Below are 17,373 nucleotides of genomic sequence, written 5' to 3' on the forward strand. Positions count from 1 at the left end.
AAGTGGTGAGATTCAGCCTTTGTGTAATGAATGCTGCCCGTGTCTCTTAATGACACCAGCCCAGGGACTGGGCAGCACCAGCAAGCAGCAATTGGCAGCCCGCTGACACCAGGACCACACCATTGATTTTAAAAGTCCATTCATCTTCTACAAATCGAGGTTTCGGTTTTCCTGACCTGTGACAAATCAGCATGATCCTCAACTGAAAGAAAGAGCCAAGAAAGAAAAAGTAAAGGAAAATATACACACACACACACAAAAGAGAAAGCAAGAAACAGTTTTCAGCAAGGTTGTTCTGTCACAATCTCTGTCATTCGTTTTGTGAGCAAAGATCAAGGTTTTCCAGCCTGCTTTTATATTCCTGCTTGCCACAAAGAGGGCACAGGTGATTTGAGGATGATTCAAGATCCCCCCTGTTGCTAGACTCATGCATTTTGGGAGTGGAATACTTCACCCCAGTCAGTCCCATTGAGTGCTATTCTCCATCTGGCTTTCACAGTCCAATGGCCATCGACACTGGGACCCCATTGTGCTCTGCACACTGCTGGGATGAGGCTCTGGGGAGCAAGGGGCTGCATGGCAAGGAGATGTCACCTCCTCATCCCTTCATGGCATGGCTCCAACCAGCAGTTTCTCTCCCCGCTTCTATTACAGAGTGGTATAGCTACTGGTCACCCATGGGCAAAGGAGGGTCTACTGTTAAAAAAATGTCAGAATAAACTTTTCCTACTCTTTTAGGGTGCAGCCAGGGCCAGTACAAGTGGCACCTTCTTTTACAGCCTTTCTTTATCAAAGCCCCAGCCAGGATTCAAGGTGAGGATGTTCTCCAACACATAATGCAAAAATAGCTTGGAGGAGAAATTAACTTGTACTGGGCTGAAGTCAGAACTTGCTCCATTGAAGGAAGGTGAAAATTTTAGCCACTTGCAACACCCTGTGCCTGTTTTGTGCCCAGCGTTTCAGAGACATTTTGTGAGTGTGGTCAGGGTGGGGAAGAGGTGGTTGGGAAGAGGAGGGCACAGGGACTAGGGCACAACAGCATACAAAGTCTGGGTTGCAGGCTGTAAGCTGTCATGTTGTCATTACCAAAGCATTTGGAATGTTTACAATAGCTCTTTTACTCTGTAAAATTCATTCTTCCTAAAGCAAAACATTTATTCCACTTGAGTACAAATACGAGTTAAATGTAGGGAAATCAGCTTAATAGTGTAGTTATGCCTATTAAAGTGACTGTTAAACTAACATTAAGGCATTTCACATTAATTCCCTCTCAGTGGCCCCCAGATCTGATTTACTTCGACAAATCTCCTGCTATTGAGACGTGGCCACAAGGCTCCATGGCTCTGCATCAGATGGCACTGCAGAATGTGGGCGTCGGAATCAAAAAGTCAAGATCTATCAGCTACATAAGGAAAGCAAACCTATTGATCAAAGCAGCTAGATAAGGATGTCATGCCATCACTGATGGCAGTCAGGTTTTCCCCAGCCTGTTCTTTTTAGGCAGATATCATATAAAAGATGTAGCCTGAGTCACTCTTCCAACTATTGCAGTGGACAGGAAGGGAGACATGAGTGACCTCAGATTAAAACAAAAAAACGTTAAAATCATGTGTTAGAGAAAAGTCTGGATCACTAAAAAATAATCAACATTTTTGTTTTTCATTCAAAACATCAGCTTTCTGTTTTGCTTCTAAAAACAATTACTTTCTGAAGAAAGCAGAGTCATCTGACCACTTTCTTATGGCTAAATACAGTTCTTCAGTCATCTCCTTTAACATTTCCTCTATAGGAACCATGTAAAAGAGTATGAAAACCAGATATCCAGTTGTCCTCCTCTACATTTTCCCAGGAACTTTGCCTACCAACCAGCAGACTTATCTTTTTCTGTTCCCTGAATTCTACACCTGGTACTCTGTGAGATGGACACTGTGGTACTCTACAGATGGAGACAGAAATATGGAACACCAAAAGCATTTACTCGATCCCAAAGAGGGCCAGAGGTTCTGAGTGGGGTTTCAAGAAGTTGGGGTCTGCATGATGTGCCTGCATATCCATTGCCCACCTCAACAAATGAAGTTTGGGCACATGAGAGTGTGTCTGGTGCTTTGGAAAGAGTAGAATCTTGCTCCAGGCATTAGACCAGACCCATGCTGGTTGGGCACCATGGTGCTTTGGGGACCAGTCCCATGGAGCTTGGGATGCAACTCCCATGGTGGCTGAGAACCATCCCCATGGTGTTTTGAGGACCATCCCTGTGGGGGTTGGAGCCCAGTCCCATGGTGTTTGGAGACTGTCTCCATGCAGATGTGGCCATGGAAGTGGATCTTCCTCCCCATGCAATGTCCCCTGGTTTGAGGGAAACTTGGGCAAAGTAGAAGGAAAGCGTCCAAAGCTAAGTTTTATGACGGGGAGAAGGACAATCTTGGCTTTAGCCTAGGGAAGATAGGGTGGGAGGAGACAATTGTTTTTCTATTGTATTCTTAATTGTTGTGTTTTGGGGGAGTGCTCCATCTACAACTTGTCCAGCTATCTCTAGGACACATATGCCCTCTGGACTGCTGACCTGAGCAGGCATCACCAAGGTGCTGTCATCTCCATCCTTGGATGCATCCCAGCATTGGTTAGGTAAGATCCTGAGCCACCCTGTTCTTTTCATGAGGCTTGGCTAGAGACCTTCAGAGGTCCCTTCCTACCTGAATTACTCTGCAACTCTATCAGCCAGTGAAAGATGCTCTAGAAAATGCAGAAAGCACTCAGAGCAGGAAAGTGGGGCAGCTGGATATGGGCCTCTGCATTACAGCTCTGTAAACACCAACAAGAATCCCCTCCTGCTCAGCTGCAATGGGTGTGTTTGTGAATGCACAGACTGCAGGGCATAGCACTTTGCATCACAATGACTGCAGATTTTATTCAAACATGGAATAAAAACAGTATTAGGTGCATAGAAGTAAGTGAGCTTTTTTTCATTTATGCCATCAGTTCACAGCATACCTGAATCTTCACAAAAGGCAGAAATAGATTATAAGGGTTTTTGTTTTTTTTCACAATGCTGAATCCAAGAGCCTTCTGACTGAGTTGAAATAATGCTAACCCATGTAATGCACACTGGTTAATGGTTCTGGTAGAAATCAAGTAGAAGAAAGAAAAGCAGCAATTATAAAGATGGGGAAAAATACCATCTGTTGGAGCCACAAACCCTGTTGACACCGCAGAGCTTCCAGTAACAAACAAAAAAGAATTAAAGTTGGGATGTGAACTTTTAAGTTCATGTTAATTAAAGCCTGTCTCTAGGACACCAGCTGAGCTGCACGCTGCCGCTCTAAAATCTCTCTTGTGTTTTTTGAGAAAGAGAGACTACAAAGCATACGATGCAGTTCCTCCGTTTAGAAGAAGTGCTTTGACCAAGAAAATCAAATGGAGCCCCATTAGAAGCTGTCAGCTGGTTCAGAAGTCACCCAAGTTCAAGATTCAGAAACATCTATTCTGTGAGGAGCCTGCAGGCTCTTCCCTAGCTTTGAGTACCCTCACACGCAAAGCTTGATTTTTGATATTCTGCACTGGGAGAGCTATTCTTTTTTAGAGTAACAACACGAGCTGTACAGATGGAAGAACTCTTCCCAAGGCCCCTGGGTTCAGGTCATTTACTGCCTTGCCTTAATGGAGTGTATGGAATTCTGCTCCCTGTGATTTGGATAGCAGAACAGCGGTGTAACCCCCCACTAGCATTAACCTGCATAGAGTTTTAAGTGCACAGATGCCTTTGTGTTATGAATGCAGCTTGGGCAGAGATCCTTTTGAGAGCCCCGTTTTCTCAGTGAAGGGTTGAGCCTCATTCAACTGAGATGTTCAGAGCAGCTGTGCTTGTTGGGCAAATGTTTCCTTTTCACTTCATTCTGTGGGAAGTTAGCAACAGCCACCCCTGCCCCTGCTCAGCTTGGACATGGTGAATACCCATACTTCTGCTAACCACTGCCAGGTTCCCTTTGAGTAGGATACCCACCCCATGCTGGGGGCTTTCTCTTCACTGATGCTTTTCCTTGACCCTACGCTCCAGCATCAACCCAGGAGCTACTCCAGATATAGTCACTAAGGCACTCTTCATCATATTTGAAAAGTCATGGCTGTCAGGTGGAGTCCATAGACTGGAAAAAGGGAAACATGACTCCCATGTTTAAGAAAGGGAGAAAGGAAGACCTGGAGAACTACAGGCTGGTGAACCTCACCTCTGTGCTTGAAAATCATGGAGAAGACTCTCCTAGAAGCTATGTTAAGGATGTGACCTGAGACAGACAGAAAGGCTTCACCAAGGCAGATCGTGTCTGACCCATCTGATGGCCTTCTATGACAGAGTGACAGCACTGGTGGTCAGAGGAAGGGCAACTGATGTTATCTACCTGGGCTTGTGCAAAGCCTTTGACACGGTCCCACATCCCAGCCTTATCTCTAAACTGGAGAGAGACGGGTTTGAAGGGTGGATTATTCAATGGATAAAGGATTGGTTGGAAGGTCACAGACACACTGTAGTGGTCAATGCTCCATGCCCAGGTGGTGGTGGTGACAAGTGGAGTCTCACAAGGGCCCAGGAGAGGTGTCTGGGACCAGTGCACTTCAACATCTTTATCAACAACACAGAAGCCAGAACTGAGTGCACTGTCAGCAATTTGCTATTGACACCAAGCTGAGTGGTGCAGTTGATTAAACAGGAGGAAAAGATGTCATGGAAGGAACCTGGACAGGCTGGAGAAGTGGGACCGTGTGAAAGTAATGAGGTTCAACAAAGCCAAGTGCAGGGAATTGAGTTGGGGCAATCCGGGACGTGTGGGTGGAGAGTGACGTTTTACACTGCCTGATAGTGTAGGACAAAGGGTAATTGTTTTAAACTAAAAGAGATTTAGGCTAGATATTAGAAAGAAATTCTTTACTACGAGGGTGCTGAGTTGCTGGAACTGGTTGCCAGAGACCTGTGGATATCCCATTCCCAGAGGTGCCCAAGGCCATGGATGGGGCCCTGGGCAGCCTGAGCTGGTGGGTAGCAACCAGCCCACAGCAGGGGCTGGAACTGGATGGACTTTAAAGTCCCTTCCAAGCTAAGGCATTCTACAATTCTATGAAGAACAAAGCACCTTTTCTTTAGCTTTCTCATGTCTTGACCTTGGCAAACAATTTGCATTTTTATGTTACTGTTGTGTTCTAGGCTTTTATCCCCCCCAACTTTTTTTTTTTTTTTTTTAACAAACCACAAATCTCATTATATTTGTTGGCTTTCTCGAAACTCCAGCTCCCTGGTGTGATGTGAAAATGCATGCTTCATGGCAGCACTAGAAACAGACTTGTCCTTTGCATTGGAAAAGGAAAAAAAAAAAAAAAAGAAAGAAAGAAAAGAAAAAGCAACCAGAAGCTGGGTCTATCCACTGGCTAGAGAGAAGCATTTTGGCTAACTCTGGTTCCTTTGAACTTACCTTCAACAGGCTGTATTCAAAGAGGACTCCTCAGGGTCCTCCTCAGTGGTGTCAGCTCCAAGTGGGGATAGTTGTTGGGTGCCCTGGTACATCCCTCCTCCCCATCACCATCTCCCTGCCCAGCCCTTGCTAGCAAGAGGGACTCAACACCAATTTGAGGCCCCTCACAATGGCCTGGATGTTACCTCCCCACCTAGGGATGTCACTTCCCAACCAAGGAATGCTGCTGATGGGTTTCTGTAAAGCATTCCCTTCCCTACATTTCTTGTTTAATGGCCCTCACCACATCCCTGTTCCCATTGCGGAGACCAGAAGGCTGTGACTGGCTGTGCCAGTGCACCAAAACCAAGAGGTGAGGAAGAAGAGAGCCACCAGAAACACTTCTTCATAGGTGTTTTATAAGAAAGCATCTGCCAACTCCTCCTTCCTAACAGCAGTATTTTCCAGGAGCTAAATGACCAACATGCCAATGCTTTAAATCTGGAAGGTACACCCAGTTATGTGAGCAGTCCCATCACTGCATCCCCATCATCAGTTATTGCAGCATCAATAACAGCTACACCCAGAGCACAGGATGGAGGCTCATTCTTCAGACTCTAAAAGCACAACCTCTTCATCCCTTCAGCTCCCATCTTCTGGACAAAAAAATCTCACAGACAGCTGTGCCATACCCTCCCCTCCACCAAACAACACATTGCATCAGAGTCCTCAAGCATCTCAGATGTCTGAGGGCCAGAGACAGCACCAGCCCTGGGGAAGACTTTGGTCTCTGGGTCAGAGGATGAGTGTGAGGAAGGAGCAGTTTGGAAAAACCCACTGCATCCGCAGGGAAAAGTGTAGCACATGTTTTTAAAAAACACAGTGGGAAAGGGGAGAAGTGAAGGTGAAGCAGTCAAGGGAGAAGAACACCAACAGCAGCGCAGGCTGGGGGGACTCGTCTGGCGGATGAGAGTTTGAATGTGAGAAGACGTGAGCTTTGACCATGCAGGTTTGGCTTCCAGCCTACCTTGTCCAGCTCCCTGCACCAATCAATGGCACTGACAACCATCAGCTCTAAGATCTGCGACCAACCTCGTAACAGCATTTGCAAAAGAGCAGCAGCTGTGTCTGCAGATGGGTTCAAGTCTGTGTCTCCCAGCATGATTCACTTTGCCTCCTTCCCATGGTCCACGTCCCATTTTTCTAAGGTCAGAACAGCCTCCTGGCAATATTATCCTCCCCAGACCCTAGCACAGCACCAGTACACTCCTGCACTCTACAAAAGAAGAACCTGGATGGCATCACAGGATTTTAAAGCTCTTTCTGTTGATTAAATACATATGATTCTTGCAAAAGCCAACATAACAGCAGGATTTCACAGTATGGGGCAAAAGGGACTGGGGCAGTCCATCCATTTCATGCTTTCCAAGCGAGCAACAAATACTAAGCCCATTTCTCTGACATGAGGAAAATTGCAGTGAGATGAAATGGTTCTGTATGAAAAGGAACGACTGAAAGATTGTGATGCAATGATTTCATTCTCTGCTTCCAGTTGATGCTGTTTTATTCCTTGCTGTAAGATAACATTCACTTCTGGGGCTGTGGCCTATTTCATCTCAGTTCAAACGAACCATTTAAAAGCCTTTTTTCCTCACTTTGCTGAAAAACTCAAAAACAATATAAAGTCAGGAAAATAAGTTTTCAGCCAGTGGACCAGAAAGTAATCATCATAATCAAAACCAGATATATCTGTTTTCACATAGCCCCGGCCCCAAGTAATGCAGAAAAGAGACGTGTGCCCTGGGCTGTCTGCCCACCCTTCATCCCTTGCAGATGGGATGCTGAGGAGCTCTCAACCCACGTCCCAAAACCTTCAGCCACCTCCTGTCCACCCAGACTGACCCATGCTGTCTTTTCCCACCCAAGCCAGATCTGCGTGCTTGTAATCAAAATGCCAGATGGTGCATGCCAGTCTGCAGCCTCAAATCGAGTTCGTTACGACCTCCAGGCTCTTCCCCGAGTTTGGCACACAGTATACCATTATCTGCTGTTAAATGCAGATGTTTCCTTTTTAGGTCAACGAGTGCTGAGCAAAACAGGCTACAAGCCTTGAAATGGGGTTCCGAGTTGTGGGTCACTATGAACTCAGCACTTCTTCCACCTGGGAGCTTTCTTATAGAATTGCATGCAACAGATTTTAACGATTAAAAAAAAAAAGAAAATTATTCTGATAGAATCATAGAATCGTCCAGAGTTGGAGGTCCAATTCTCCTGCAATGAATAGAGACACCCACAGCTCCATCAGATGCTCAGAGCCCTGTCCAGATTGGGTGTCTCCAGGGACGGGGCACCCACCACATCTCTGGGCAGCCTGTGCCAGTACATCATCTGCGTCACTGTGGAAAACTTATTCCTTATATCCAATATAAATCACCCCTCCTTTAGTTTGAAATCATTTCCCCTGGTCCTATCACAACAGACCATGAACTGTAGCTCCCCTTTAGAAGCTGAAAGGCCACTATCAGATCTTGCGCTTGGGATTTGTTGAACCTTCTGAGGTTCACCTAAACTCACTGCTGGAGCCTGTCTGGGTCTCTCTGGATGGAATCCCGTCCCTCTGGTGTGTCAAAATGCACCACACAGCTTGGTGTCAACTGCAAACTTCCTGAGGGTACACTGTTGATGTCCCTGATGAAGATATTAAAGAGCACTGGTCGCAGTGCTGACTCCTGGGGGACATCACTCTTCACTGATCTCCATCCAGACACTGAGCCATTGACCCCTTCTCTCTGTGTATGATCTTGCAACCAGTTCCTTGTCCATCAAACAGTCTACTCATCTACTACTCAAATCAAATCTACTACACATTTTTCCAATTTGGTGAGAATATTACAGGAGATCATGTAAAAAGCTCAAGTAGATGACATCAGTGGCTCCTCCCTTGTCCAGTGATGTAGTTACGCCAACACAGAAGGCCACTACATTGGTCAGGCAGGACTCACCCCCGGTGAAGGCGTGTTGGTTATTCCATGTCACCTCCCTCTGTTCCATGTGCCTTAGCATAGCTCCAGAGAGGATCTGTTCCATGACCTTCCCTGGCACAGAGGTGAGGCTGACAGGTCGGTAGGTCCATCCAACCCTAGCAGCACCCTTGTGCACCATTGGTAAGAGCAGAGACCAAAGATGCTCAGTTTTGGCCATGGAAAGCTTAATGCTGTCCCTGTCCCTTCCAGCTCCAAGTGTTGAGGGAGCTTAATTTCAATTAGCCATTCCAGCAGTAAGACACCCCTCTGAGGTGGCGAGCTGTCAGGATCCAGCCCTCTGGGGCTTATCATTGTGGTAATGTGAAACCAGGTTAACTGGCAATGTGATGCTTATAGACCAGAGATAACAGTGCAGAGTTTGAGAGAAATGAAGAGCCGTTCATGATTAAGAAATGGCTCTTGTTTTCTGCTAAATATATAAAATAATCACTCATCCCTTGAGCAGCAGATGCAAATTATACATAGTATTAGTCTCATATGCCAACCACTATAATTCTGGTGCAGAATGAAGCCATTTCCCAAGGCTTCAGAAGTCCTTTAATCTGTCTTTTGACGTCAAATGACAAATTTCTTGCTGGGGATCATTAATGGGATGACTAATGAAAGCTGATAAGTGAATCTACAAATGAAACTAAGATACTAATACTTAGGGCCACGCAAGAAGAAAGAGAAATGTGGATTTAGCAACAACAACAAGAAATGTGGTAATCTGCATGGGATTTACAGCTCCCTTCCTGCCAGGCACATTGGAGATGTGGTATTTGCTGCCTGGGGAATGTAGAAAGTACCAGACTTGACGGACACCTCTCCTGGAGCATTGGCATCCCAGTACCTTCAAACACTGCCTGAGGTTTATAAAGTCTGGGCTCCTTCCCTCAAATTGGACAACAAATGTCACTCTACATTGAAAGCATGCTGAGAAGTCTTGTAAAGACTTAAACCCATACAAATACAGAATAACTTTAGACTGTGGCTTTTGCTGCCAATTACTTCTTTCCTTAGCACCTCAAACTAAATCTTCATCTTACTCATCCCACTATAAATCCCAAGAAAATCTTTAAAAAAAAAAAAATGCAGGGCTCGCTTTGGATTTGTGCATGCATAGGCAAGTTTAGATATTGAAAGCTTGGTGTCCAGTCCCACGTCCTAGCAGCTTCACCATGAACCTGAAACTCATTTCCCAGTTCCTCCTCACACAGATTCGGGGCTCACCCGAATGTGTAAGTCTTAGCTCCCACCAGTTGACAAGAAATGGTCTGAATGGACCAGACAAACACTCTCTGATGCACCAAGGAGCACATACGAATGAGATCCTATCCCACGCTGCACAAGAAAGAGGACTTTCTCTGCTATCAAAAAAACAAAACAAACAAAACAAACAAACAAAAAAAAACAAAAACAAAAAAAAAAAACAAAAAAACCCACTTTTTTTTATTCTGTAGATGCCCAATTTCCAAGCAGATGTATCATGGAAATCGGCTGACTGGGCAAGTGCTCACAAGAGGTGCCTCTTATATCCATGGCTTCCAAAATCACCAAGACCCCTTTGGATATCTCACTGTTTGAATTCTCAGCGTGTCTGAAGGAAGAGTCAGATGCCAACCAGAAGGCAGATAAGGAAGTCCGGAGACACAATTGAGGGGGGCACATTTGTTGGGAGGGCAGTTTCCCAATGCCACTCTCCCTTGGAGGATCCCCAATACATGGTGGGTTCCCAGGGTTTTTGGATGCCATTTAGAAGCTCTCCAAACCTGGAGAAGACAAAAGCAGGTTTTTGGAGCAGCTCCATCTGAACCCCAGCATATGGTAGCTGGACACAGAGAGACTACCAGCATTGGGTGGGCTGTCCAGTGCCAGCAATGCTCCTTAAGGTCCTTCCAAAGGACTGCCACGTACCAAAAGGTACCTATTGCCCAGCTTTCTCTGGGGTTAGGGAAATGCCTGCTCCTTGCACGATTCATTTATGGAGGTGGAATAGATGAACAATAATGGCTCCAGAGCATCACCTGAGCCCTCTGAGGAAAAACAGCACTGGCTGAAAGCACCATCAAAACTGATAGTCCCCAAAAATACCACCCCCAAGGCAAGACATTCCCAGGAGCAATCAAATTCAAAGGAAGCTTTTGCTAGATTGCAGGCTTCCGTTCAGCAGACCTTCTGGACTCCTCAAATCAGTTCCTTCAAAGTAGGGAAGAAAATCCCTGGCTTCAGATAGGTAGAAGAAAGAGAAATATTTGTCAAAAAACTATCTGAAAATCAAAACAGATGGCCAAGCTCATCAAATCAGTGGTGCATCTGCATGAAAATATCAGCAGCCCCTTCCAGATAGAGGTCTACTGAAGATGCAGTCATCGCATGGCAGATGTTCCTTGTCAGGGAAGATGCTCTCATCTCATGGAAATGATATATTTCATCTTTTTTCGGGTAGATTTCTGTACAGGGGTACCCAGACCTCACCACACACCCACACCTTGGAGTGCCACTTCCAGGAAACAGGTGGTTAACCTCACCTCCTGCTTTTCTTTCAGAAGAAGGATATCTTCCTGCAAGCACCAGCATTTTGTGCATCCTGCAGCTCCAACCCAACATGGTGGCCCTCATTCTAGGAGCTATTATGCCAGGGCATGAGAAGTTGTGTTTCTTCAGCTGTTCATGGAAAATGCTAGGTCCTTCTCAGAGACTCAGAAATCCTCATACAAACATCTCTCTGTAGGCATATCATCACTTTGAAAGGACTGAGCCCACAGCCCCAATGTGCCCCTCAGTGCCTCTCCCCTTAACTGCAACTTCACTGCTTCTTCCATCTTCGTTCCTAACCCTGCTTAGCTTATTCACCTGAAACAAAGCAATAATTTTCACTCATGAGCATGCAGCTTCCCTGCAGGAACACTTAAAGGACAGGAAAGAAAACAACTGTGATTAAGGACACTTACCAATAGGGTTGCATAGTATACTGCTGGGGCTGTGTAATGCAAAGGACCAGCAGGCAGGAAAATGGGTGAGAAAAGGTTCTGGAGGCTGCAAAACTAAGGAGAAGGAGCAGCAGAAAGGGTTAAGCAAAGGGGGTTCAGGGCAGAAATGAGTCTGATTTCACTGAATCTCAGCTGCTCTGGGGCTCAGCAGAGCCGAGTGCTCCAGCACTCAGTGGTCAGTCCCTATCACAAGCAGTGTTGGTTACATGGGCTGAAACATGAGAAGGGGCTTTGTTACTTTGGAGAATGAGCCTAGCAGTTCCCAAAAGACCTGAGTTTCTCCGTAAGAAGGTTTGGGAATAAGAAATGACCAAGCAACGATTAAATTGGGGTCTCCCATTGGGTCCTGCGTGGGCAGCAAAAGGAATTGTGACCCACTGCCCAGCCAAACTGCACACCAACCCAAACTGAACCCAGAAAAGGAGAAAAATTAACACTTTCTTCAGTGGGTGTAAGCACAGCTCTCGCTGCCCAGAGCTGGCACTGGCAGGTCCTTGCCATGAGCCCCATGCAGCTGCTGTGCTTCAAAGCCACTTCAAAGCCCTGCTCCTTTCTTAAATGGCTTAATTGCCTTAAACTCCTTGGTGTTGCAGGGACTTTAAGCCCAGAAGTGACGTTCTGAAGCTTTTTAGAGACCATTGTTTAATGGAAAAGCGATGCTTTGTGTTGAATCTGCGAGCTGCGAGTTCTGCAAATGCACCCAAATAGGATGTTACCCAGAGTGGTGACAACGTTCAGTAATATCACGATTCCCCCAGCTGCAAAGTCATTTCTCCCGTGAGAGATAACAGATATTGAAGATTAATGAGATACATTAAGATCTTCTAAAGGTCCCCACACCCCTTCGTTTCCAGTATCTTTACTTGCTGCATTCCAAAAACCAGCACACCTCCAAAAACAAGGATCTTCCAGGGATGACATCAGGCAGCCCTAATGCAGAGCTCGGTGTTAAACCACCACATACATGCCAATGACCCAGAGGGCTGGAGGGGATATCTGTGCTCTCCACTCCCAGCATCACACCCCTAAAAGAGTCATTCCCTCTTGTAAGAGCTGTTCCTCGGATGAAGGTGGGCCATAGGGAGAGGCTGCTCCCCCCTCTGCTGCAGGGTCTGGTGCAGCAGAATGAGATGAGATGGTCAGGGATGTCACACAGGCTCCCAATGGCGTGCAGGGTTTGCATGGTTTGAGGCTGCAGCAACACAGAATCACAGAACACAGAGGGAACCCAAGCTGGAAGAAACCCACAAGGATCACCAAGTCCAACCCTTGGCTCCACGTAGCACCACCCAAACCCAAACCCCTTGTCTGACAGTGATGTCCCAGTGCTCCATGAGTTCTGGCTCAGCCCGTGCCATGCCCTCTGCCCTCTGGTGAAGAACCTTTTCCTAACGCCCAGCCTGACCCTCCCCTGGCACAGCTCCATGCCATTCCCTCAGGCCCTGTCGCTGCCAACAGAGGGCAGAGATCAGTGCTCCCTGGGAGACGCTGTAGGGTCATGAGGGGCTGAAGGGCCACGAGCGGCTATAGAGCCATGAGGGGTTGTATGGCCATGAGAGGCTATAGACCATATGGGGCTGTAGAGCCACGAGGGGCTGTAGGGCCATGAAGGGCTGTAGGGCCACAATGGGCCGTAGGCCACTATGGGCTGTAGGGCCACGAGGGCTGTACGGCCATGAGGGACTGCAGGGCCACAATGGGCTGTAGGGCCACAAGGAGCTGTAGGCTGCCAGGTCTCCCCTCAGCCTCCTCTTCTCTGGGACAAACAAACCCTGGGACCTCCACCGCACCTCACACCCCCTACCCTGCCCCAGCAGCCCCCAGGAGGGATTTTGGGAGCCCCCTCATCTCACCAGCCCTCCCCAGCCATCTTGTTTTTTGCATTTGGACATGAGCTCATTGCTTTTTTAATAACACACCTGCACAGGGCCTGATCCGCACACGGTCTGGTCCAACACTTATTAGGCTTTGCTTATTATTCCCCCCAACAAACAGGAATAAGGAAGAGCAAAACACAACTGCGATTCATTTCTCTCATCCCTAACCATGATGGAAATGGTGACCGCAACCCAAACTCCTTGTGAGACCCCGGCACAGAGACGGATGGGGTCAGCTCCCATTCGACAACACGGAGCGGGAATTCCTGCAGATGTGTTTAAGACCTTTATATAACCCTTATATAAACCCATCTCAGAGCCAGTTTTGCCCATGTTTGAGATTATCCTTCTTCCTGTTGGAGAAAGAGGTCATTCAGAGCAACCACAAGCTGGAAACGACCCACGTGCCTCCGTGCCCACAGCATGGGATTTCTCCCAGGCTTTCTCCACCCGTGGATGCTAAAATGAAGGAAGATTATTTCCTTTGTACAGGTGCCTTCGTGAGTGTCAAAGGAATTAAGCCATTAAGGTGCGGATGCTTTTGATGGATTATGAGCCATGAAAGACTGCTGGTTACTAATAACGCTGGGAGGTAGAACTGGAAAAGGGGGGGGGGGGGAAGAAAGGATGTTTCCTCTCGTAGCAATGTGTTTCTAACCAGACAGGTCAAAAATACGATGTGGATGATAAATTGCTCAGTATGAGCTGCCATTAACCCAGCAGCTTTCTGTATTATTAGATCACCGAGGTATCCTCAGAGCGCGTGGACCAAATGGTTTTGCTCTGGATCATTCATGAGGAAAGGACCTCAGGGTGAACCCACTGCTCCCTTAGGGTTCTGTGGGGAGCTGGGTTTAGTGTAGGGGTTTCAGGGTGGGGTGGAAGGAAAGAGGGTTCATTTAAATTAAATTAAAAAAAAAAAAAAAGAAAAAAAAAGCCTCATCTCACATGGGATGGAGGGGGTTGAGTAATCATAGAAATAATAATTAAAAAAGTAATAATAATAAATTAAAAAAGTCACATCAGAAAATGATCAGCCCCCAACAGGCATGCATTTCTCCCTTCATGCAAGCGAGAAGCACAGCCTCCCTCCTCCTCAGGGTGTGTAAGGGATACATGTGTCACACACGGAGCCCAGCGCTGGCCCAGGGCGAAGATGGAGCGAGAACAAAGGGCCACAGCATACACTACATCCAGGGGAGCAGGGGAGCCCGCCATTGCTCATACAGGGGGACAGGATGGCCGAACAGGCATCGAAATACACGGAAAAGAAAGTATGGAGAAGGAAATCATAAAACGGAACAAAACGAGAACTGAGGGTAAAGCTAGGAGGGAGGTGGAAAGGCACAGCCTTGCGAAATGATGCATCTCCTGGAGGGATGCTGGGGAAGGCAGGGCGGGTGCCTGGGAACACTTTTGTTTGGCTTTCTAGGGAGGGTGGAGAGGGGTTTTCCTTGCCATTACAGCAGTGGGAAGCACGGAGAGGCTGAGATCTGCCTTCCCCTGGCTACAAACACCCGTCCCCGTGGCTGCCTTCGGGAACAGAATGCTACCCCCAGCCCCTCTCCTGCTGTCGGGAGCCGTGGCATCCACCTACACCCTGTAGCCAAAACCTGAAGGGTTTACAGGACCTGGGGAACGAGGCCTGGTGCAGTGACCACTACTTTGCAGCCAAACTGCAATTATCTGTCGGTGCATCCCTCTGTGCTGTGATATCTTAAAGATGCTAGGAACTTCCCCAAGCCCACGTTCTGACCGTGGGGAAGATGGTGGACCTGGGGGCTCCTGGTAGGAAAATGCAGCCGTGGCATGAGGACCTGGGGTGGGTTTATGGGGTTTATTGGGGTCTGTGGGGATATTTATAGGGTGCCAGTCACTGGGACCAGGCACTGCAGCTCCTGCCTGGCAGCAGATGGTGGGCAGGGCACTCAATGCACGTACGTGCCCGACTGCAGGGCTAAAAGAGGAGCTTATATATTGTTTCTTTTCTGTTTTTCTTTTTGTTTTTTTAAATTACTTTCCAGGTCCTTTTACCTCTTGTTAATCAAAATCAAAAATGACTCCCCCCATCCATCCGCGGGTCATCCCTCTCCTTTCGGTAGCACTCAGGTGAGGAATGTGTAATGCGACTAAAAATAAGCAGCATCCCCTTTCACTAAATCTCTCTGATTAATAACAAGGGCTGGGATTTATGCACTCTTTTTGCTGTTTGGTTTGACAAGAGAATTCTGCATCGGCACACTACGGACCGTGCATGGCATGGGAGCATGTACACACAGACTAATGCCAGGATATGGGATGGGGGGGAAAAAAAAATATATATATATATTTATGTTAAATATATGTTAAAAGCCCCCATATCTGCGCTAGGGGAAGATCCACTCACTCCAACCTCACGATGGGGGGAAAGCAAGGAAAAAATCTATACAGCAGGATACGACAATAAATGGGAAAACAGCAATAGAAAAAGCACACTAGGTTAATATAGGAAAACTAGTTTCTTTATTGAGAGATCGTATATTAGTATTAGTGGAATCGTGTGTAACAATGTCATCATGCACACAATACAAAAAGGCAAGGCCCACCATGCTATGGAAGGGCAACAGAACAAAAGCAGCGTACACTGAGCAGATGTATAGGCTACAGCACATTACATTTCAGCAGGGTATGTCTCTACAGAGAGATTTACATCAGAAACTAGGTAATGTAAAAAAATACAGACCATGCTTTAGTTTTAGTACAAGAAAAAAGGTGGAGATACACAACCAAAGGATATTCGGTACAGAAAAATTACCCACAAAATAAGAACAGGAAGTAATTCAGCACAGCAGAAAATAATGTTATCCCTGTTTAATGGAAAGCCATTGTGCCGCTGGGGGGTTGGGGGGGGGCGTGGGGCCGGGCTCGCACCGCCGGGCCCCATTGATTCCTTTTTCTCTCCCTTTTTTTTTTTTTTATTTTGGAAATTTGTCAATTGCGATGAATCGAAGTATCCCCGTCTGCCCAGATTTTTTTTTTTAATTTTTTTTTCTTTTTCTCCCCAATATATTTTTAGGGTCTTATCCCCAACCTTTTTTTCCCCTTTCTCCCCTCTTCTTCACCACCTCCCCCTTCCCCCCCCGCCCCAGCTGCAGCAGAAGGCGCCCACTCGGCAGGGATTTACAGAGCGATGCCCTCAGCTACACGGATGGCACAGAACACGGCTGGTACCAGCTACACTACGCGGGGGGAAGCGGAGGAAGGGAGTTGGGAGGGAGGGAAAGGGTGAGAAAACAACAAAACAACGAAAAAAAAAATAAAAAATAAAAAAGGGGGATGGGGGGGAATGGAGCTACCGAAGCGCAGGCGGGAGCGATACAAGCGGGTATCCCGGAGGTGGAGAGGTGGAAATGAGTGGGGGGGGGGGAAAGAAAAACAAAAAACCCATATCGGGATCTGCTGTAGGACAGGGCACTGAGCGGGGCTCGGAGGTGCAACCCCACCGCTCCCCATCCTTCCCATTTCCCAACCATCCCCCCACGAAACCAACCCAATACCACCGAGAGGTGCGGTCCCGGGACGCGAACCCGCGGCCACCGGCGCACGACGCGGTACCTCTGTTGCGCACGGAGCCGAAGACGGGCAGCACCAGGTAACCGACGTGCACCAGGACCATGCTGCGGCCTTCGTGGCGCGCGCGGGCGGCGCGGCCCGGCCCGCCTCGCTCCCCGTCGGTCTCTCCGACGCGGCGCCAGCGGCGGTCCGGGCTGCTCCGCTCACACAAAGGCGACCGCCGCCAATGGCAGAACGCCGCCCGCCCGCGGGACACGCCCCCTCCTCATTGGCCGTCTCCTCGACGGGACACGCCCACCTGGCGGAGAGAGCGGCCAATGGGAGACGGAGGGAGGGAGGGGAGCGCGCGCGCGGGAACGCGGATGGTGGTAGTTGGGGGGTGGAGGGGGGGGTGTTGTGTGCCTGCGGCGCGCGCGGGCGCGCGTGGCGTTTTGGTGCTCGCGTGTTGTGTGTGTCCGTGCACGCATGACTCACGCGTGTGGTTGGTGGC

General features: G+C 47.8%; 1 protein-coding gene across 1 annotated transcript in view; it reads right to left on the reverse strand.

The window, feature by feature from the left end:
* The window catches only part of ARK2C (arkadia (RNF111) C-terminal like ring finger ubiquitin ligase 2C), a 44,656-nt gene extending 27,517 nt beyond the window's left edge, over positions 1–17,139 (reverse strand). Inside the window, exon 1 of the mRNA XM_085213274.1 lies at positions 16,926–17,139. Coding sequence (XP_085069400.1) covers positions 16,926–16,986 — 61 coding nt within the window. The 5' untranslated portion in view covers positions 16,987–17,139. The remainder of the gene's footprint in view (positions 1–16,925) is intronic.
* Between the last annotated feature and the right edge of the window lie 234 nt (positions 17,140–17,373).

Source organism: Meleagris gallopavo, chromosome Z (assembly GCF_905368555.1).
Source record: "Meleagris gallopavo chromosome Z, MGAL_WU_HG_1.1, whole genome shotgun sequence".
Taxonomy (NCBI): domain Eukaryota; kingdom Metazoa; phylum Chordata; class Aves; order Galliformes; family Phasianidae; genus Meleagris; species Meleagris gallopavo.